This window comes from Lepisosteus oculatus, chromosome 10 (assembly GCF_040954835.1).
Source record: "Lepisosteus oculatus isolate fLepOcu1 chromosome 10, fLepOcu1.hap2, whole genome shotgun sequence".
Taxonomy (NCBI): domain Eukaryota; kingdom Metazoa; phylum Chordata; class Actinopteri; order Semionotiformes; family Lepisosteidae; genus Lepisosteus; species Lepisosteus oculatus.
The window spans coordinates 34,797,246-34,820,655 of NC_090705.1; the positions used below are offsets into that span (position 1 = coordinate 34,797,246).

The 23,410-nt window shown below is 36.2% G+C and overlaps 1 protein-coding gene across 1 annotated transcript in view; it reads left to right on the forward strand.

Moving 5' to 3' along the window:
• Nucleotides 1-1,379: 1,379 nt before the first annotated feature.
• kcnk9 (potassium channel, subfamily K, member 9) overlaps nucleotides 1,380-23,410 on the forward strand; it is a 93,853-nt gene continuing 71,822 nt past the window's right edge. The window contains exon 1 of the mRNA XM_006635576.3: nucleotides 1,380-3,470. Coding sequence (XP_006635639.1) covers nucleotides 2,879-3,470 — 592 coding nt within the window. The 5' untranslated portion in view covers nucleotides 1,380-2,878. The remainder of the gene's footprint in view (nucleotides 3,471-23,410) is intronic.

The window sequence follows — 23,410 nt, forward strand, 5'->3', positions numbered from 1 at the left end:
TCTGCAACTTGTAGTTTTTGTAATTTATTGTCACTCTTATCAGCTACAGTACCTCTTCGTAAACACATCTCCCCACATCAGTTTCCAGTCCACCACCTTCAGTTAAGGCGGTTATTTAAGTAATTTTCAAGAGAGAAAGTTTGCAGTCGACTTGTAGTTACTCCATTGTAATCAGGTGGGTAACGAAATATCATAAGCCCACTATTTGAAATGTATGAACTAAAAAAGAAGACAGGATTGGTTTTGGTGGTTCCCTTGAACCAGATCTTAAAAATCAGTATACGTTAACTGTATTTTGGTCAATTTTTAAGGAAAAAACACATTTTGCTTGTTCGTTTCATCTTGCTTGGAATCATTATTGCGCAGTCACTTTATGATATAAACAGAGCAACCTTGATCTTATTCTCCTCTACGCAACACATTGTGGACGCATGTAACCCACAGTATGTTTTCTAATCTTGTTTCCGTATGTTGTGTCAGTAAAATCACTTTCTTTCTGTTGATATTATTTAGAAACGCATTCATCAAGTTGGTGCTACAGTACAGTATATCCAGTTAGCTTTCTCACCCGAGAATAAAGTCTTGCGATTTTATACATAATTGTAAATAGAAGTGATTTACAATGACTCACTTTTGCGTGTTTTATGTTTAAATCACTTTTCTGAAAACTCGATGCGTAAGCATCCAATAACAGTCAAACATGCTGTGAAATATAAATCTTATTACGTATTATATTCTTAAAAATCTTTGTTGACGCCTTGGAGTGTTATTATTTACTGTAATAGTCTCAATTATTTCTTCTTTGCAATACTTCATATTTCCTTAAATTATTTTAAAAGCATGGGCATTCAGGAATAGACTTTGTTATAATATGTGTTACCTGTAAAATATGACGGGGTACTGTATGTTTGCAATTACAGTAGGGCGTTTTGGCAATGCTATTTTGATATATTGTCTCATGCAATAAATGTCTTAATAGCAACGCTGGCAACAGTGAGTGATTTACAGTACAATGCAAAAGCAGGAATGGACAGTTATCCACGCCTGCGTTCACAATCCACAATGAACTTCCAATAGTACGCGCGGAAAGAATTGGTATCGTGACTACATCTGAAAGCTTCAGCATATTACCCGAATCACACTTTACTAGAACATCTTTTATTGCAATGCCAACATCCACTCCTCAAAGCGATTTGTAATGTCGATTATGTAAATCAGTTATAACATCTTCTCCGCCCCAGACTTAATTCCAGTTGTGAATCTAACACGAATGCGCGATATACGGTTTGCAGCCGCTTCTCTCCCTTTTCACATGGTTAAAAAACGCAGTTCCTTGTCATGGGGGGGAGAGAGAGAGAGAGAGAACAGAGGACCACGTGCTCATCTGCAAAACCCCAAGAATTGTAATATGTTTATAAGTAGGAGTGGCCATCGACAGCGGAATGGCAGTGGTAGGGGGGACTTGGAGAGAGACTGGGGAACCCGGGATATTGCAGACCTTTTCAGCAAACACGTCCAACAGGAGAAAGTATGGAGGGCATGGCTTAAACTGTAAAGCCGCCGGCAACGAAGCTGCTACAAGTATCTCGCAACTGAAGCCACTGACAGTAACTTAAAAAAAGGCAAAACAGTAGCTTCTTATCCTTATTACATTGTTAATAGACAAAGGTGTTGGGAAACTTATTGGTCCACTTTTATCGCGATGCATCCTTCTACCTTACCTAAAATAAAAAAATGTCCTATTTTCTTCAGCCTGATATTATTAATAATCAATGGGGAAATGTTATAAAGGAGCTGCAATTCTTTAACCTGATTCTCTTGAGTCCCTGTTTAGGATTTTTTTTTACCTCGGGAAATTCAGATGACAAGCTACAGTACCAGTCCTATACTTGCACAGTTATTTTGTGCTCAGTCTCAGAAGATTTAATTGAATAGAAAGACGGGGCAACTGAATAACATTTAAGGGGATTCTTTCAAGTCTTTTTTTTCTGTCACGTTTACCCATCTCTCGGGCTGTCTTGAATGCTGCTGTGGTTGTATACCGTGATCTGCATTTTATCCAGGGCGGAAATCCGAAGGTTTGCTACGGTAGTTCCTTCGAAAGACTCGAGACTGACTAGCTAAGAGTGCTTCTTTAAGTGACCAGTGTGTTTTTCTTTTAGTCCATTCGATGATTGAAGAGATACCGGCTTTCCTCAAATCTAGTTCTTTATTTTGTATTTCTATGAATGCAACATCTCCCTCGGACGCAATTCAAGACCAGACCTTTACTGCCACGAATGTTCTTTTTTTGTACGGCGATCTGCTTTATGTTTGATTCCTGTTCAATCTAATTTAGGATCATCGCCTCTGATCACAGACCCCCACAGCGATCATCCAGTGAGTTGCAGTTTTCAAGTCTACTGCTGTGTTGCCTTTAACTCTTTCATCTGTCTGTTCTCAAGATCTTGTAGAAAGGAACAAGAGAGCACTTTTCCATCCCCGGTTTGATTTGATATTTATGGCATTTCGTGTCAGTTACTTGCAACTTAAATTTATTTTCTCCAAAGAGGAGCTTTGCGTTCAAAAACCTGCTGTACATCTGTTGAGTGTAGCGACAGAGAACACGTTGGTGCTAACTGCAAGAAACTTCGGAACAAAATGTTCAAGGATGTTCTTCCTTTCGTCTCTTTTTTGCCCTGGAACCTTTGTTTTTATATATAAACTAAAGAGAATGTCTCCAACACCAACCGGTAAAACGAAACTAAAGATATAATTTAAATACATGATAGTATTTTTCATTCATTGTTTTATGCATTTAGTATGTATAATTCCGTCCATTTACACCTTTAACCCTAGTAAACCACAAAAAGCACGGCTGTCTCGTTGCTAGCTGTTGATGGCACTACGCACTGGGACGACTTGGTTTGGGCAGGTCTTGCGCAGAGTCTCTCGGCTGCAGGGCACCTGGTCCCGGCGATCGAGCAGCCTCTTGTGTCTCTCCTCTTCCCAGGAACAGGATCAAGAAGCCGGTAATAGAAACCACAACCGTCTTCAACACTCCAGCGTCCATCGCACCCACCATCACCACCACCAAGATCTCTGCCCCCCTGGGTCCGATCGCTGCCGGAGCCTTCCCAGCTGCTGCTGCGCCTTCTTGGAGAATCCGAGGGGACATGAGCCCCTCACTCGCCGGTTCCTGGTGGCCATGAAGCGGCAGAACGTGCGGACCCTGTCCCTAATTATCTGCACGTTCACCTATCTCCTGGTCGGGGCGGCGGTGTTCGATGCTCTTGAGTCCGATTTCGAAATGAGGGAGAAAGAGCAGCTTGAGGCCGAGGAAAAGCGTCTCCAAGGGAAATATAACATAAGCGAGGAGGACTACCGTAATCTGGAGACTATCATAATGGAGGCCGAACCTCACAGGGCAGGGGTTCAATGGAAATTTGCAGGCTCTTTTTACTTTGCAATCACAGTCATTACCACTATAGGTAAGTTTGCGGTTCTAACTTATTAAGGAAAGCTAAACTTGTATGATTCTTGTACGCATACACTTCAACTGTGTGTTTAATGTTTTCTATCAACTTTTTTGTTCCTTTATTCTTTGCATTTATTGTAATTTGGAACACCTGCGTAAAATATGTCCAACATGCTGAAGAATTTATCGCCTTGTCAATACCCCAGGAGCTGCATGTTGCAAGTATCAGAGTAATGCACCACGAAGAGAAATGTAACTATTAAAAAAGAAACTTAAAGAGCAACACGCATCTGTCCAAATTTAATCATGGTTTAGTTTGTGGAAGCTTAATATGGAAGAAATCGTGGTCACTTGAAACTCTAATCAAGCAGTTGTGGATACCAGTATTGCAAGTATGCAAGTAAAATGTATTCTTTATATACAGTAGGCATGGCTATACAGCGACAGTACTTCACAGTTTTGTTGTGTTCAGTGTGAACGCAAAAGAGATGTCAACAAGAGGATGTTCAATGATACGGCTTGAGAAGCTTTTTATAGTGAAACGGTTAAACATTCGAGCCGAGAACAAGTGTTACATAACGGGTGTGTCTATTCTACTGACGAACACTCATTTTGTTTGTTTAGCTGTGCATCACACACAAGTGCTTTGATTTACCTCGTATTTCAAAAGGGCATGAAATCTTGGAAACTAACGACAAAGATGCTGATTGCTTATACCTTCGATGATGCTCGCACTTTGCTTTAAGATTTGATAGATAAGTACGACACAGTCTTCAGAAAGTTATCTTCTACGAGTTTTCATTAAGCCTTTAAGAGTTCTTCTCTGACCTAGTGACAAGCTTGTGTCTGTGGATAGAAAGATAGCACAACATACAGTACTGTATGCGCAATCATTCTAGTCAAGAGAAGCAGGTAGTGTGGGGAACTTTTGAAAGATTTCTGAAAGAGACTTTTGGAGACTCTTACAGATATTGCTGCGTGCAGCACTTTAATGTGTCAAATTAATGTACAGTATGTTCAAAAAGAACAAATAAATATTTTATATTATGGGGTTTCAACATTAAAAAACATCCAGCTTGTGTGCTAAAAATGTCTAAATGTTGCTTGTTGGTTTTCAAAGAACGTGCTGGCTCCAGGTTTGTGTTACACATAGACACAAAACAACCATTCTTTTAGACAATGATGTGACTGTGTGATACACGTTAAAGCTGGAGTTTTGAAGTGTATTCAGTCGACCGAACGGAATAGTCATTCGCCTCCGTTTCAATGATCGGTTTGTTACGGAACCAATCTAAGTACCCCAATACACCGAAATCCATAATCCTCAAGTGTTCAGCACACTACCATAAAAAACAAGCAAACTGCACACAGCTGTTATTTAGGTACTGCATATTTGGGTACTGCTGTTTACAGCTACAGAATTAAAGACCGTTTAGAATGGATATATTAATATTTTAAGTTTAAAAAAGTCACATAATGCAATGGCCGTTAAGATGAATATCCTTCCATTACACATAGTAGTAACATTTCCCAGCATTTCAGTAAAAGGACATTTCATGCCATAAACATTTCAAAGGTGACGTTTTAATAATGTAATTTCAAATCATGAAATCATACTTGCGGCATAAGGAGGTAATGACCATGTAAGATAAGTGATGAGACATTGGATTCGGTTTTTGGAGTTGGTAAGGTTTAAGGCTGTATGCGTTGTCACATTTAATTAACCATATGCATTAACAAGTAGATATTGTACATGGCAAAATACTGTACGTATAGCACGTGACTACATAATCCTTTATATTTTCTATCATGTGATTTCAGGGTTTTAGAATTAAGTTTTTATCTTTTTTTGTGAAACTTCAAAAGCAGTTTACAGTAATTACAAAGCGATAGTGTAAATGATAGTTGCTTTCGTTATTTGGAAATGCTACGCATTATACATGTTTCAATTCCTTATAATTTGTGATTGCCTCAGTAACAATTCTCGAAATTTCCAATTAGCAATTAAAAACACTACAGTACTTTTGTGCGTTAGGCCTTTTCAGCAGACAGTTTTATGTGTTGAGACGTTGCACTACTACTGTACATACTGATAAACCAGTTGGAGAACGTTAGTGTAGTGCTGAAGAACAGCTCCCACCCACGATGGCATGTCCGCAGTATTTGAAAACGCAGTTGTGAAACCAGCTAGTGTGCTAAAGGTCTAAATTTAGCATTTCGTAACTGCAACTACATTTGTTCTGCATTTGGTTCTACAAACTAAAACACCTTTGATATTCTTGCGTGACCCGTGTCTTTTAACAGCTTGAAGCAGATCATTTTCAATTCACATATGGACACTGCCACTTAACACGCAGTATCCCGTAAAGTCATTTCATTAAATTTACACCTTTTATACGCAGAAATAAAGATAAGCGAAAAATACTTGATGGAACTGAGTGAAACAGTAGCGTTTTAATTAACCTGCTAATGAAGGTCATACCCTCAACCCCCTACTGTTAAAAGTGGCGCAAACATTACATAAACTAATAATTTGTGCTCTTATTAATAATTTAGAATAGGTAAACTTCAGGGAAGTACTTTTAATATGCGTGCGTTCAATATTTACATAGGCAGTATGATGAAGTTGTGGTTCTTAATGATTTTTCAAGTAAACTTGTAAATCACAATATTCATTTCTTCCTTAATAAGTCTGGAGAATGAAACACATAAACGGCAGTGGTGACTTAAACTTTAGAGATTTATGTAACATATGAGAACATAGGTTGTTTTGTGGGGTATATCTATTTGTTACCTCTGTAAGGACCAAAAATCGATCTGGCATCCGAGGAAAACAAAGCCGTCTATAATGTAATTTCCTTACGCATCCTCTATCACAACGTGGAATAAGGTTGCGTGTCGAGGCATTCCAAATCCTTAATTTTAGGGTTTACAGGCGTCAAAGGGCTTCCAGGTTATTAGCTGTCGGCTTCACTGCATCGATCGTGTTTATTCATGAATCAGCAGTTTATGTACAATTTCAAGTTCTGTAAATAAATGTAAGAGTCATTTTGTTTTGCTGACTCTGTGCTTTAAGGAACGATTTACAGTTTGCACCATACAATAAGTGCGCTACACTCCAATTACTTTGTAAGAAAACAACTAAAGTTTGAAAAACTAGCCCTAGATTTGTGCTGCGATATGTAAAACACTAAGTATTAGCTGACTTCAAACTCATGTACTATACGAAAGAGGGATTGGACAAACAAACCTTACTGTTCATATGCAGTTAAAATACTTTTTTTTTCTACAGCTGCAGTATCACTGATGTATTCTCATTCAAGCGCTGCGTAAATAATCTCTAGCAGTCTGTCCATGGTTGGAGTGGCGTAGTAATCGGTCGATTTCCCGAAAGCAATCTTTTAACATCTTGAAGAGAACCCTACAGTATATACCGTGAATGATGTCATTCCATTCTGCGATGCAAGGTAGCAATTCCAAACGGATGATTCATGGCTACATCACTCACTTAATTATACAGAACACACAAAATACAACTAAAAAAAAACAACAACAATTCGGGGTATCTTAAGGGGGAGTGTGTGTGTGTGCGGTGGTGGATGGGGCGGGATATAGGCGGGGTAATGTTAAAAGAGGATTGTAGCATACGACAGTATAACGATATGGATCGTTTATTTCTTTGTGATGTTTAATTTTAATATATTATTTACATTACATATGAGTGATCCCTTTAAGTATCTTATTAAACTACAGTATATAAACCAGAACAACATTCTGCAAGCTTTACCTGATAAGTGATTCTGTTATATAATCCTGATCATATTCTTGTTACAACAAAGAGGTTATATGTCAAAAGAATCCAGTAATTACTAGTCAGAACCAAATATGATCAATAAGAACATTTATATGACTATGCATTGCAATTAGCTTTCTTTAGAGAACTGAACTCAGAAATGTTTTAGTATTGAGCTAGAAATTCAATCTACAATAATGGTGCCCCCTGTTGTTCCCATTCAACAATACCATAGGTGGAGTTACAATCACAGAAGACTAAATTAGATGACATCTTTTTAAAACTGAGGGTACAGAATTCCAACAAAAGTATGGACAGTAGCACAGAAATAAAGTACAAAGCAGTTAGTTTACCATTTTGTAGCCAGATCTCATTAGATTTCAGAAGCTAAGCTAGGTTGTCCCTGGTAAGTATTGGAATGGAAAACCCTCATGTAAAGTCAGGTTGCCATTGCATACAGTTTTGGTGGAGCAGTAAGTTTCAATCTGTTCCCTGGGCTGCAAGGTCTAAGTCAAAGCTCAAGTGTGATGAGCAGAGAGACTGTGCTGCAGGAGGATCTATCCTTTAGTGGAAACATGAAACTTTGGTCCTCAATACATGGTCATTAGATATACTGTACCATGGGAGTTTTCAGAAGTGTATGGGTGTTAATGCCACTGCAATATGCATCTGACTTTATGTGGCATTTTCGGAAATGTGTTTAGAGATAAGAACACCCATTTCTATGACAGCAAAAGAGATTTGTACAGTAAGTGTCATGCACAATCTTTGCTTAGTTTCTCTTTGCCTTCGGCATTTTTACAGCAACTGAAAAACCTTGGACAACCTGGAAGGCAAAAAGTGTGTATGGGTAGTTTTCACTTCAAGAGTTAGACTCAGATAATAATTTAATATTGTTTTTTAGTGTAAGTAATATACTGTTAATAGTAATTGTAAAGTTTTACTTTCACCTTTGAATTTGGTTGTGTTCAAAGATAAGTCTTTCTGGAAACCTAATACCAGATACAGTATACTGAGATAAGTCGTCAAAATTATGTCAGGAGTCATGATACTGGGTGAATCATGTCACAGCCTGACTTGCAAAAAACCCCTCATCCTTTTAATTTATTCTTATGAAGTGCTGCACAAAGTGGAAATGAAACTTGGCAAAACTTATCAACAACCAAAACAGATTTCAGATTTGCACCTGAAAAGCTGCTACGATAAATTATGATAAATGTAACCTTACAACAGGTAACATGCTATTTTGAGAAACATGGGCTCAGCCTAGAGCTTTACACTGCACATAATCAGGAGGTTGGAGTTTGACCGATTAAAGACAAATTAAGAAACATAATATCAACATAATGAATATTCTGTATGTGAAAATAGGTTTTGTGTTTAAACATACAGTACAGTAAATAACTGACTGATCACCAACTCTTCTTATTTTTTTGTTAATACATGTCCTAATCACACTAACTCATGCTGTTTAAAAATGTTTAACACCAAATTTAGTATGATTGTAGTTAACATCCAGTTAATGTCTGATGGACTGGTATTACTGCATATACAGTACAAAGGTGGTAAGATGACAATCACATTGAATCTTGAGCTACTGTTCTTGGTGAAATGACATTTCATACTCAGACTGGTTAAAGACTGTTACACCAGTTAATTCCAACCTTGGTCAGTTTGATTTTACAATTTAATTAACACATGTCAAAATGAATTTCCTACTAGAAACAAGATGGCAGCCTGACTACCATTGGTTCTCAAAGAAATACAGCACCAACTGCCTCAGAATGTTTCATCATACTCAAAGCTGCTTTGGACCTACAACTAACAGGTTGCAGTAATATGTTTTATGCCTATGCTGGACTGTCCCTCTTTGGTGGAATGAACTGTGCCCTGATAACTGATTTTCTTCAAAAAACCAATTTGGCAGATGAGCTCCAAAAATTGTAGGTATTTGTTCAACAACAATACATTAACAATATAGCAAAATAGGCTTGCTGTGTACACCAGGTCATCAGATCCCAGAAACTATTTCTTTGCAAAACCTTTTTGGCCAATTACCAGTAGACCTGGTACAGTAGGTAGCATTTATAAGACAATACAATTTAGTAGGGTTTTTAATCCTGGAATTTCCTTTTATCATTTGATATTCCCTCGTGGACAACTAATTAAATTAAAACTGCAACTGTTAATTCTACTTTTATTTAACACTTGAACTTTATTAAATGCTACCTTGGAATTATGTGAACTATGAAATAAACTTTTGAATAGTAAGTATCACTTATTTATAGGCATAATACAGTATCTAATTCCTTTACAAAACTGTGGATTTCTACTAATAATATACTGTACTATTTAATGTTAATCTCTTCACTCTTGAGTTGTATGTGAAAATGTTGTTTTCAAGGAAATAAGAAAGTATGATGAAAATGTGAGGTAGACAATGGTCATATTCTCATTGCATAGTGTTTTGGTTTATTTAGTGTCATTATACATACAGTATGCTTTTATTTTTGGTTGAGTACATTAAAGGTACTGTAACTGCCACATTTCATTACTTTGTAAATTGTGACATTTTTGCTTCACTGAAAATCTTCAAAACTCCTTGCAGTTTCATGTTTTGCCCGGTACAAAAATTAGACATACATGCAATTAACTTGACTATAAATTTTACTCAGTACAAACACACACAGTACTGCTTCTGAAACTACATTCCAACCACTAATTTACTACACATCGTAACAAAAGAGAAAAATAATTTATACCATACTTCATCGTCAGAAGTCAGAACAACTTCATTGTACGAAACTTGGATTTTGGAATTGTATTAAGTCAAGGAACAACCTAGCTTATGGTAACAGAATACTACAAATTATTGGAACATTCAGTTTGCAGGTTTCACTCTGTTTCTGTTCAAAAAGCACTAATACAGCCTGAATATCTAACTCAATACTAGATTGATATAGCCTCTTCTCTAACTACACGATTAAACAATCAAGTCATTATGGTACAGTGCCTTAATAATTGCAAATAGCAATTTAATTACTGCAACTTAATTTGCATGTCTGTTTTATTCAAAATAATAATAATAAAATAATAATTTAATATTATTATCAGTAGCATGTACAGTATTTAATGTGATTTGCTTTGTTTAAAGAGATTAAATACAGTATACTGTACAGGAATCAGAACATTAATGCAGTTACTGTACAATTAAGCTGTAGTAACCTTGCACAGTAAAAAAATAGGGAAAACTATTTCTCAAAGAGCATGTAAATGTCACATTTTGGTTAAAGACACTATCCAGTGTATTATATTTTGCTGGTAAATATGATAAAATATTATATAATTATTTATACAGTGTATAATGTCAAAAACGTATTATATCATTATAACAAATCTATAATCTATCAGCTGTTCTTCTATCATTAATTGACATTGCTGTGTGTTTTAAGTGGGAAATCGTTCATCTAAACAAATTCCACTGCCTTTTTCTTTTCCATAATGTTTGTATTTTCCACTTCAAATTTACATTCAACATCAAGACCTGGAATATATTTATCAAAGCATAACAACAATCTAACTGTGCACCTATTTTAGGGTCAACTATCCTGGCTGTCTTGAGAAATTTATGAACTGATTTAATGAAACATTCAGTTGATCTACTGTATGTTGAAGTATGCAGTTTTCATTGACTTTACTGAAGGAGTTAACACAGAGTTTGCTTCTGTTGCTGTCTGTGCTGTCCAAATGTTGTACCATTACTTAGTATGCATTTATTCATTCCTCAATTTTATTGCAAAAGTATTCATTCCCTTCAAATGGTGGCAATTTTGTTGAAAGATGGATACATTATTTCAAGTGAATATTTCTAAACAAAACCTGAGTGCACAAACTGACCTTTTATGGGGTGCAGAAAATAAAGAATGAAATGTGTTGATTGCATAAGTATTCAACTGTTTGAGTCAGTACTTGGTGTCAAGCACCTTTGACTGAAATTACAGGTGCACACTCTCTCTAGCAAGTTTGCACACTGGAATGGTGCAATTTCTTCCCATTTTTTGCTTTGAAAACCTGCTTAAGCTCTGTCACTTTTTTTACAGATCATTGATGGACAGCAGTTTTCATGTCTTGCCACAGATTTTCAAATGGATTCAAGTTGCACCAATCAAGGTCATTCAGTTTCTTCTTGTTTAACGATGACAGCATTAAAGCAACTTTTGCCTTGTGCTTTGGATCACTTAGATCATTGTCCTGGCGAAAGGTGAATTTTTGTCCCAGGTTTGGGTCTGAAATAAGCTTTCCTTTATGATTTGCATACCAGAACTTTGCTCAGTTATGAACCTCTAATCTTGACGAGCTTCCCAATCCCTGATGATGAGAAGCTGAACAAAACTGAAATTTCATATTTTTTTTATCTTTAGCAGATAGGTTTTCCCTAAGATTTGCCTGAATACTTAACTGTATTCTTTTTCCTCTGAGTCATGACTAGGTTCTCAGTCCCTGCTGATGGAAAAAAAAGCCCCCATAACATACAGTACATGCTACTCCCACCGCAATTACCAGTATGGATGTGTTTGACTGGGTCATTCACTGGGTTTGTATCAGACCTATAGTTCTAATTCCTGTCTCATTCGAAAATAAAACATTTGCTGCATATTTTCATTATTACTTCAATGCTTGTTCAAAACTCCATGTTAAATTTGATATGGGTTTGCATAGAGTAAAGCTTTGTGGAGTACCTGAGAATTTTTTTATTTATAGATGATTTCTTCAAATTCAGCTATTGAACTCCATAGCTCTTTCAAAGTTGGCCTCATGGTAACATTTCTTACCAGTTTCCTCCTTGCCTAGCTGCTCAGTTAGGATGCACAGACAAATGTAATTTTTAAATGTGTATTTAAAACAATTATAACTTTCTCCTGATCTGTGCATGTCTACAACATTATCCTTTGGTTTTTTTTAAAGCTACGTGGTTTTTATGGTTGGATCTTAGCTTGAAATTCACTAACTGACATTGGGACCTCATACATTCATTATACATTATGATTGCACACAGACAAAAGCTATTCTTATTGTGTTTGTTGTCAGACTAATTTTGTGTTCCCTAAATATTAAACAAATAGGGTGAATAATTATGCAATCAGCAAATAATAGTTTGGGATTTTTGTTTGGAGTTTTTGCTGACATCTAAATTCTGCCACGCCTTAAAGTCTTCTATTTGAGAGTTCAAGGTGTATAAAATATTCTTAATAATTGTGTATATATCACTTTGAATTTAACAGAATGGGACATCATTAGGAGGAGGTGATCTCTTTGGCAAAGCACTGTATGTTTTGTGGACCATTACCTTCTAAGTGAGCTGAGTTTCCAAACCTTTTGGTAAAAGTTAATGTATTTGGAATAGTAGTCTGCAGCAAAGTACCAATTTATGTATTATACAGTATGTGGCTCAAGAGGTGACTTAATGAGTATAGTATAGGCTTTTTGTTCAGTTACATCTCTCAGGTGTTCTTAAAAACATATTTTCCTGCTTAGACATAAATAATAAAGTTTTTTTATGTTTACATCATTTGTCTGCTTTTGACAATGTGAATATTACACATCAAATGTACTGAATTTGGCAGCAAGCCTTGAAGAATGTCATTGTATGTCTTGGTCATGTAACTGGCATTATCAGACAAAAATCCAGTAAAAAAATCAATTTTAAATGTATCTTGAAATGGTTGGCATTTTCAGGGGAATATTCATGTACTGTACACGGATGGCCTTGTCAAATCGTAAATTACAGCACTCCTGTCTTCCATGTTTACGTTTCCTTGCATTTGTTTACAGAACACTCTTCCTCACCAGTGGTAATTGTCAACCTTTAGTTTTTTGTGTTTATGTCAGTGTGTTATTACGTTTTGAGTGTAGGCTGTTGATAAACTGTAGAATTAGCAAAGTAAGTTACATCTGTTGGTGTACAGTGCACCAACTGGATAGTGTTAAACTAATTTCTTTAAATGCTTTTTGATTTTTAATGTTCTTGACACTTTCTTGAATTTTGGCAATTTATTGATTTGAATGAAGTCCCTTATATTATATAAGTTTCTAACTGTATTACCACAGTTCCTGACATTACCACCTAATGGTTGCTGATGCTCCACTGGGACACTTGGAGTACAACAATTGTTTAGGAGCCACAGAAGTCACATGGTGAAGAAAATAAAGACATGTCATTATTTATTTAAAGTTTGCATGAACACAAATGCAGGAAAATACTTAACACCAATATGAAAGTATTCGTTTAGGCATCTCGAAAAGAATAGGGGTGTAAGCCTGGCATCCTTGCCAAATTTCCCATTGGCCCTTACCAATCATGGCCTCCTAATAATCCCCATCCATGAATTGGCTTCATTACTCTGCTCTCCTCCCCACTGATAGCTGATGTGTGGTGAGCGTTCTGGCGCACTTTGGCTGCCGTAGCATCATCCAGGTGGGGCTGCACATTGGTGGTGGTGGAGGGGAGTCCCCGTTTCCTGTAAAGCGCTTTGAGTGGAGTGTCCAGAAAAGTCCTATATAAGTATAAGCAATTATAATTATTATTATTACGCGGGTACTGACCAGGCTCACATCTGCTGAGATTCAGAATTGCCAGTAATGAGTTGCAGGGTGATATGGCAGCTGGGTCAAAGTCCAGACTAGAGATGCTGGAGCCAGAGCCTCATACATGTAAAGTATGTACTCTACCGATTGAGCTACATCTCTGACCAATTTATTATTTATTTCTTTACATTTCATGATTTGAGCAAAATATTTTGATGAAAACCAAAATAAAGTTTTTGGTAGTTCGATTAGAATTAATTCATCCATTAATCTGCCTTTTAAAAATTATTATTTTAATCTCAAACGGATATTTCTGTTGCAGTGAAGGACAAAATTGTGAGATTGAGCAGCAGACTGAGAATCTGAGATTGTGAATGTATACAGTATGAGTATATACTATATAGTCAATATCTGTGAGTGTGAATATGGAAGTTATGGGAGTATTACATATTATTATTACACATTCACATTCAAATTATTACATTACATTTGAATTCAAACAATTCAGAAGTGATATGGAATAGTATTATTTCTATCTATGTTTTTTCTTATTCATATTTTGCTGATATTCAGTGTACTCATTCAGTTTGCTAATGTTAAGTGTAAAGAATTATAATTATATATATACATTAACTCAGATATATGGGAGAAACATTTGTGGTACAACCATCAGAGACATTTCATTTTTTCAATTTACCTTTGATTTGTTTGATTTTGTTAGTGCAACTTATGTATCACGTTTCCATTATCTTCTGCGTGACAGCACCAGTATCTCTATATGCATCTCTTTACAGTTTCTACAGTTACCAGAACTGTACAGTGTTACAGTATATGTTTTTTTCAGAATTTTTCCCAAAGTTTGCAGCATTGATCCAAATATTGTGTACATTTATCACCCATTCTGTATGTTTGTTGCAGTCTTTATGTGCTCATAGCTATCCCTTCATCACAAAATGGCTCTTTTTCTACATTTTAATATTTTACCTCATTTTCCATCATTTTAAAATTGACTCATGTGGCCTTTTATGAAGTCGCTTCAAAGAACACTTAGATTCTAAAGTTTTAGAAGCTCCTCTATCTTTCCCTGTGGGCTGTCTTACCAGATTCTGCTATGAAGCACTGGTTTATTCCCTGAAGTATTTCCATCGACTGAACTTAAACGTATTCCTTATTAGAATTAAAGTCACTCTAATAAGGAATTATTGAGCTATAACATTTAGTATCGAACGGAAGAGCTTAATTTTAACATTTGTAATAATTTGTTTTTAGTGTTTTATTTTAAGAAAACTTTTCTGGCTTGATTAAGCTGTAAAGCAAAACATTTTAATGTTCTAATTGGAATATGCATGCTAATATTAATGTCCTGTGGGAAGAAATTAGCCATGAAGCTCCTGTTTTAAAGTTTGTTGTGCCAGGTAACAAATTGAACAGAGAACTCTAACCATAAAACTGGTATTTTGGCTAGAACAAAGCACGGATTTTTCATTCATCTTTACGGCATAGTGTATATGATAAAACTTGACTGCACACTGAGGGGACTCAACAGCATTAAAAATAATATTTATGCAATTAGAAGTGTTGGGAATTGACAACACATTTTGCCACAATTGTGGTAAACATTGCCAGGATAGGCTCCTGCTCCCCTGTGACCCTGTATTGTATTAAGTGTTTAGAAAATGGATGGATAGATGACATCCACAATTTGGAGATAATGTACAATAAATAAAACTATTCTATGTATGTCCTGTGTGATAATAAAATTAGGCAATGTTACATGCACTGCAAGCTATGATGTGTACAGCACAATTCTTTGTTCCGATTTCTTCAACTAATCATAGATCACTCACAGTATAAAAAAATCAATAACATTGGAAAGAGTAAATGAAAAGGTGTATTGGTGCGATTCAATGTGTTTAGAAATAAACATACTGAAATGATTCTTTTTGGCATATGTTTACAAGGATTCAGTCCTATTATTTATTATTTTGCATAATGCTTTTCATAAAACATATCAGTGCATTACTGGTCACTTAATGTAATACTGGAGCTGGTCAAATAAAATGTCTTAGACAGGCAACTGACGATATAGTGCCTTGTAGGAGTATTCATTTGCAGTTTTCATTTTAAAGCTTGCAGTCATGACACTTTGAAGTAGCAATTCATATTCTCTATATACAAAATGTTTTCGATAAATTCAAAGCAAAAAAATGAAAAGAAAAAAGGAAAACAATATCTGAAAGAAGAGCACAAATGTGATTATTGCATAAATATTAAAATTCAGATTCAGACGCACAAAATAAATTTAATGGAAAAGCATAATTTATTTAGAGGCCTCTGTGTGCAACAGAAGTGGTTGACGTGTTTTCAGAGTAAAATCGTCTTTCTCTGTGAGTTTCTTGGTCAGGTCACTCCAAAAGGAGCAGTTAGGTAAGGAGGACTTTTTAGAGTTACAGAGTTGAGAGGCTTCGGTGCTTCTTTTTGGTCTTAATGCCAAGTGTTATATCTTTCACAAATCCGGCACCATCTCAACTGTCAAGCATGGTGGTGGCAGCATTATGTTATAGTTCTGATTCTCATCAGCAGGGACTAGGATCATTGTCAACGTAATCGGAACATAATGGAGCAAAGTACTGGTAAATCATAAAAGTGAACCTGCTTTAGACCTAAAACTGGGAGAAATGTTCACTTTTCAACACAACAATGATCCAAAGCACAATGCTAAATCTACACTGAGTGGCTGAAGAATAAGAAAGTGAATGTCATTGTGTGGCTCAAAGTCCTGACTTGAATCCATTAGGAAATCTGTGGCAAAACATGAAAAACTCTTGTCCATAAGAAACCTCCAAGCAACATTACCCTCAGCAGTCTTCAGTTTGAGCATTCAGGCTCAGAAGGTACGGTTTTAGATTTCAAGTTCTTGGCTACGAATCTACCAAATTCCCCTCTGTTAAACTCTTAATTTGGATCCCTGACACATGATTGTGTAATAGTTAGTGTGGCTTAACCTGAAGCCACAAATTGTTACAAGTGAATGACTACCATTTCATTGTTGAATAAAATGCTTTACTGGTATAAGCGGGTTAATGAATGATTTGAAGACCTCTGGTGAACTAGGGAACTAAATCATTAGTTAACTAGTCTTGAATGTGACACTGTATTTATAGAAGAGCAGGTTACTGTATTATGTCACTCTTTTGAGTGACCCATGATGTATGGTGTTTTCCAGGGAAGAACTACAGAGTTTAAAGAGCTTTCCAGTTAAGCAGCATACAAAATGGAAAAACATATTGTCTTAAACATTAAACTTTGTTTTGTTAAGTTAGAACATGATTGCAGACCTAGGGACAAGAGTTTGTACCTCATTGTATCTCAAGTCATGAGAAATGAGAGAATCTATACTTTAGATGTTCCATGAAAACTCTGAACACCTGGCATTTCAAGGTAGAAACACCCTCACACTGTCCACAGTGCCCTTTATGTAGGTTTGAGTGTTTGTTTTGACTTCTATAGAGGCTTAGTGTTCTGCACAACCCTTAACATTTATGTGGCACTGGTCATATTCATGATCGTCTTGATAGTATCAAAAGGGGATGCCTGTGGAGTGAGATGAGGTAGTTGTCTTTGGGCTCTGTCCACAGACTGAAATGGGCAAAAGTGATAATTCCATAGAACCTTGCTCAGCCTACTGCTCTGTTGTTCTGTATACAGAACTTCCACTTATTTGGTCAGTAAAGTTCCTCTTCCAATCTTCAGCTTACCTCTTCCACCATCAGTAAATGTCAAGTATGCTAGAAGTGGGAGAATTCTTCACAATTGCTTTGTGTCTCTCATTTTCAGTAATCACTAACCTGTCACTTTTATATAAAGAAATAGTGGTGTGTTTTACTTAGATTAACCTTTTACAGCCAGTGTTTATCTTCACTTTAATAAATACTAATCACTGTCCATAATGAGACACTGCAACCTTATAAACGAAATCCTGGAGTAATCAATATGAGTGCTTCTGGGCTACAAATCACTCTTTATCTTTCTTTAACAAATCATATTTTCCTCATAATAATCCTTGTAAATCCTTCACTCTCACACTTACCACTTGTTTTCCCAATTCAAGATCTTCAAGTACCACATTCACTCTTCATTCAGCTGTACTGGCTGATCCTGTTAGGCTAGGGACACAGTTTTCTGTCTTCATTAAAAACCACTTGCACCCCTGACACCAGCAGCAGCCAGCTTGATTCTCCCTCTACCACACAGACCCTACACCTGTCTGCTGCTGTTTAAGTACAGGGAAAATTGGACTCAAGCCATGCTATGTGGGGTCTCATTCTCCTCTCTTTCTTGTAGGGTCTTACTACAGGACTGGTTTCCATTTTCTTCCTGACTTCTTGAATACATCACCTCATTAATCCAGGGGAATGGCCAGTTATTTCCAGAGCCTATTCTATTTGCTTCTGTTCCTCATGTGGAATCTTACTTCCACTCAAATCTTATTTCCTATAAAGCCGCCATTTTCAACCTCACTCACTGCAACCTTTTCATCCCAGTGGACTAGTTTCCCCACTGGCTCAAATTATATGCGCTTCTGGACCAGAGTGTTCCTATGAGTCAAAGCCAGGAACGTGAGGTTAAAACAACCTTCACCACCCTGCTCCACCTGCTGGCACTGATGTTTCTCTACTACAGGACAAACAAATCCATCAAAATGAGATGCAGCTTCTGTTACAAAATATTGTATCTACAGTACATGGTGTGCTGTAGAGTATGTACAAATGCGTGGAGTCACAAAATTGCGAAATGTGTCTAAGGGTGGTCACCCCTGGGTTCGCTGACCATTATTATTAGAGTGGGGTATTACTGCAATACTGTTTGCTGCTAACAATTGCTGTTTGGTAATAATTACTGCATGGCAGATCTGCAGAGGTAGCACTGAGCTTTTAGCAATTAAAGAGCTTTGAGGGAAATAATTTCTTTGCCTCATTCTTCTGATGCTACATGAGCACTGACAAGTACTATAATATTCAACAGATGCTATCTTTTATTGGTAATTATTTTGCATTATAAGCACACAATGACTCAGCCTCAGTACTTTTAATACTTTGCTTTGAAGATTTCCAAGGCTGTTCTTTCGTGTTTAAATAAACCAGTGCATTATATTGTGTAATTCTATTATCTTTAAATACCACATTCAATCTCCAAGCATTCAGTATCGCTTGAAAAATAGGTATTGCTGCAAGACACATCATTGACACCTGACACATATTTCCTTTATCTCCATTAGGAAAATAATGTAGGTTCAAAATGAAATTTGTGTACAAATATATAAAATACATTTAAAGGTGACATTCTGTGTTCAGTCTTGTCTATAAATAAAGGCTTTAAAGAAAGCCTAGCATGCCTTGCAAACCTTTTGATTTGTTATAAAAAGGAAAGATGCCAGGACTAGAAAATAACATGATAGCGTCTTTGATTGCTTTCATTTTTTGTTGATTCAGAAACCTTAATAATTTTTGCTGAACGTTGAAATACACTGCTTTGAAAAATATTCAGTCCCATACTCAGTTTTCACATTTTATTCCTTTTAAACTTGCATTTATAACACTTTCACGCAACAAATAAGATTTATTATATACACAACCTACTACATACATTCAAAGCAAAAACAAAAACAGAGAGAAGTGAATAGATAATATGAAAGAAAATTTGGAGAAGTCATTATTGCCCACGCACTGTATTTGTTGTGGCACAATTACTTTAAGATTCCACACAAATAGTTGAGTGACCTCTGTGAGCAATAATGGTGGTTCACATGTTTTCAGAATAAATCACCTCTGTCTCTGTGAGTTTTCTTGTCAGGTCCCACCAAGTCTAATATCTTCAGTGTCTTATGAGAGGCTTACTGAAATATTGGCATGTTTGAAGGTCTACAGGTGCAGGTCAGCTCATGTTTTCCAGGAAGCTGAAAGGTTCCTGGCCAAAAGAAGCCCTCCCAGCTTTTGAGGTGTTCATCCAGTTGTGCATTGCAGGTGTCGTGTAGATGTAATCTTGTCACTTTTGTCTAATGACATGGTCTAGACTCAAAGAGTTGAAGACTATTGATACTATATATAGATTCTATACGATGGCTATACATCATATAGTGTCATAAGGGGCAGTTTGAGAACAAACACAACATGAAAAGCCATTCAAAACCAAAGCCAGGCTTCTTAGGTGGTGAAAAGGAAGCCATAGGAGTCACGGTTCATTTAGAGTGAGCCATTTAGCTGCACAACTGGTACTCCTGGTCACATTTCACTGAGTTTCAGATATAAAGCACTAATCTCTAGTATGCTGCATTATAAAAGGAAACATTTAACAAACACAACAGTAAAATTTGTTGTGCCCTTATGAATTCAGTGACTCACATTATAAATTTGGCATTTGGCAAGTTTCACTTTTGAAGTCATGCAATGTAATATACTGTATAGAGAGTGTATAGAGAATACTGTATGTGGTGTAGTGCAGGTAAGACTTCCTTATTGCACACTATTAAGTGACATTAATCCTAGGTCACACTTAATTCATTTCTCTTAACAGTCACAGTTAATCTTGGTGGAAAATGTAATGGGTTCTGAAACTAATGAACAATCACTTGGGGTTTCACCTTTAGTATCTAATTATTGAGATGGAGGAGGAAACATTTGGTGAACAGAACAAATATCTTTTTAATTTCCTTTTCTTTTTCTTCCTGCTCACTACTGTCATATTGTACCTTTTACAAATAAAATCTAGATTTTTAGCATAGTTATACTGCCTACTGCTTTACTCCGATGTGTTTTAAGAATCATCAAGTGATCCTACTTATTCTGTGGGTGTGTCTTTCTTGGTATAATTATCTGAAAATCTAGTTTTCTGGTTTTGGGGAGAGATGCATTTGACAATATAAATATTAAAACGTTAAAAGTATTGCAAAGATTTGTGTCGTTTACAATTGTTTTTTGTACATTATTCCTCACTTTGAATGAAAAAACAGATAGCAAAGGGTTCACCGCTCTAAAAACAACACTCATAAACTCCTTTCAAAATTTGCTGGGTGTCTGAATTGATAACTACTTTTCCATTGAATACAAGCTCAGGGAATTATGGGCCTAATGGACCTACATTTTATTAATTGGAGTTTGCCTAGTGTTTTTACATAAGACTCTTTATTGACATTCACAAATCGCATAGACTATTTTAAAATTGTTATATATGACAATACAGCTGACAACATTTCAACATTATCTCTACTCAATATATATAATCACATTAATGTGGTAATAGCCTAAATGGGTTGTCTGCTGCATTTCCCTTAAAAGTACTTTTTTGCTTTTTGAAATCTTCGACAATGGCATATGGAAAACGTTTTCATCAGTGATTAGAAAAATAAGAACTGTAACTACAGTATTTTGGTGTGGTATTATCTTGCAAATTTGTATTTCTTGTTAAGGACATAGGTTTGAGAATAAGAACGACTATACTGTACAATACAAAAATCAGAAAGTGTTCAGAAAAGCCAGTTGTCATTCTATCACAGATGGCATGCTTTATACAGAAATCTATTGTTACGTATTACTGTGCATACTGTATCATCGACTACAGTTATTTTGGTTCTTTTATAATTCACAAAGATTTAATTTGCATTAACAAACCAAACTGAATTGATAATGAAGCTTACTACATCTGAATGTCAAGGGGCTGGCCTTTCTAACAGACATAAAGGCTGGTTTTCACATAAAATGATCTTATCAGTAGACAAAGTAGTTAGGGAAAAGGGTAGTTTTTAATATTCAGTGTAACACACCCTGAAATTCAGTTTGATAAAAAAAATAACTTGTTGAGATTTTCTTTGTTGCACCTAGTTTTTCTTCTTTTGTACCGTAAGAGCTAGACTAACTTGACAGCAAACTATTTTTGATTTCTAATTACAAACAGTATACAGTATGGCAGTACGGTCTTGTGTGAATCTAACTATTTTATATCCCTGAGTATATTGCTGTTCTTTGAGCAACTTACTGTATATACACTATTTCCCTCTCTAGGAATTTGAACATAAGAATTGTGACTCACCCATGTGTTTTTTTTACTGTGGCCACACATTTTTCCAGATTTAAAACATAGAATCTTGAAAGTAGTATTTGTAGAGGCTGCATACAGGGGAATGAATATTGTAAATTGAGATGTAATAGTGGGATTGGACCGGAATGCAAGTTGCATCCTAACTTCAGCGAACACTTCTATTTTTCAATGTATAATGTATAATTAATAAGATACATGCTTTGTTGAGGATGATATGCTGTACGGACAGGTGATAAAAAGTCTGGTGTATCACAAAAAAAGGAAATACATGACTGAGATCTAAAAGATATCTGCAAGGTGAGTGCCATGGTTGCCTTGGAGACACTGAGTATTTTGAGCACGTTTGCGGCACCAACTTAACATTTCCATCCTCCTCACTGCCAAGCAGTCGATTTTCCTCATTTTGGTGATTAATTGCTTTGAAATGTTTCCACCTCCAAAGCCTGCGCTTCAGTCAGTAAAACCACAGACCCCCCTTCCCCCCCAAAAAAACAGCTTATAAAGAATCAAATTTTCCAAAACATATTTCACTTTGACTGGATATGTTTGCCTTTTGCTGGCTCTCCATCCCTGGTAGTGGAGATCATAGTTCGAAATGCACAATGTTAAACAAGGCAGTAGGGCTGTTATTTGGCATCATAGTACCCACAATATTTAGAAGCAATACCACCAGCTGGCTTCAGTTGAAACTGGACTGGTTTTGTAGGTTGAATTAGAGTACTCACCACCTGCAAACATGTTTTCCTCCCTTTCAGTTGTCAGCAGTCATTTTGGGGTTTGTAATAGATAGAAGATATAAGGCAGAGACTTTGGATAGCATCAGAACATCTCCTGGTTATTGTCCTTTTGGGGAGGGGTCTAATGCCTCTATCGAATAGGAAGGATGTCACAAGTATGAGCAGTTTGGGATAGGCTGACTACATTTTATTTAAATTTCATTTCTTTAATAAGCCTTTCTACTTTCCATTTAATTTTCTTCATTTGGTAAAGGATTGTGACGTACCGTTAGCCTTATAATGTCAGTTTCAAGTCATTTAGCAGTATGGAAAAACCATGGATCTGGTTTAAAACCTTTTCCGGTTTTATTTTAATAGCTGGAATACGAAGAGTGACTGCTTAGTGAGTGTAACACAGACAGCTAAGCGACGGGGCTGTGGTTCACACTGGTAACTGCTGCCCATATGGCCCAGATGAAAAGAGATAGAAAACATCTCTTGTTCCAATAATGCTGTGTCACCATGAAAAGTCATTAAACCTGGCAAGAGTGATTGTAGGTTTGTTGTTGCCAGCTGTTTGTTTTATTACTGCAATCACAGATGCTGCAAATCATATTACAGCTTTAAGAAATAAAAAAAACATAAGTTGAAGACCTTCACAAAATTAGGCAGTGTGCGCTGAATTCTTTACAAACCTTTGAACAAAACATACAGCTATATACTGTAAAGAGTGCCTTGAAAAAGTAATCACCCTCTTTCAATGGT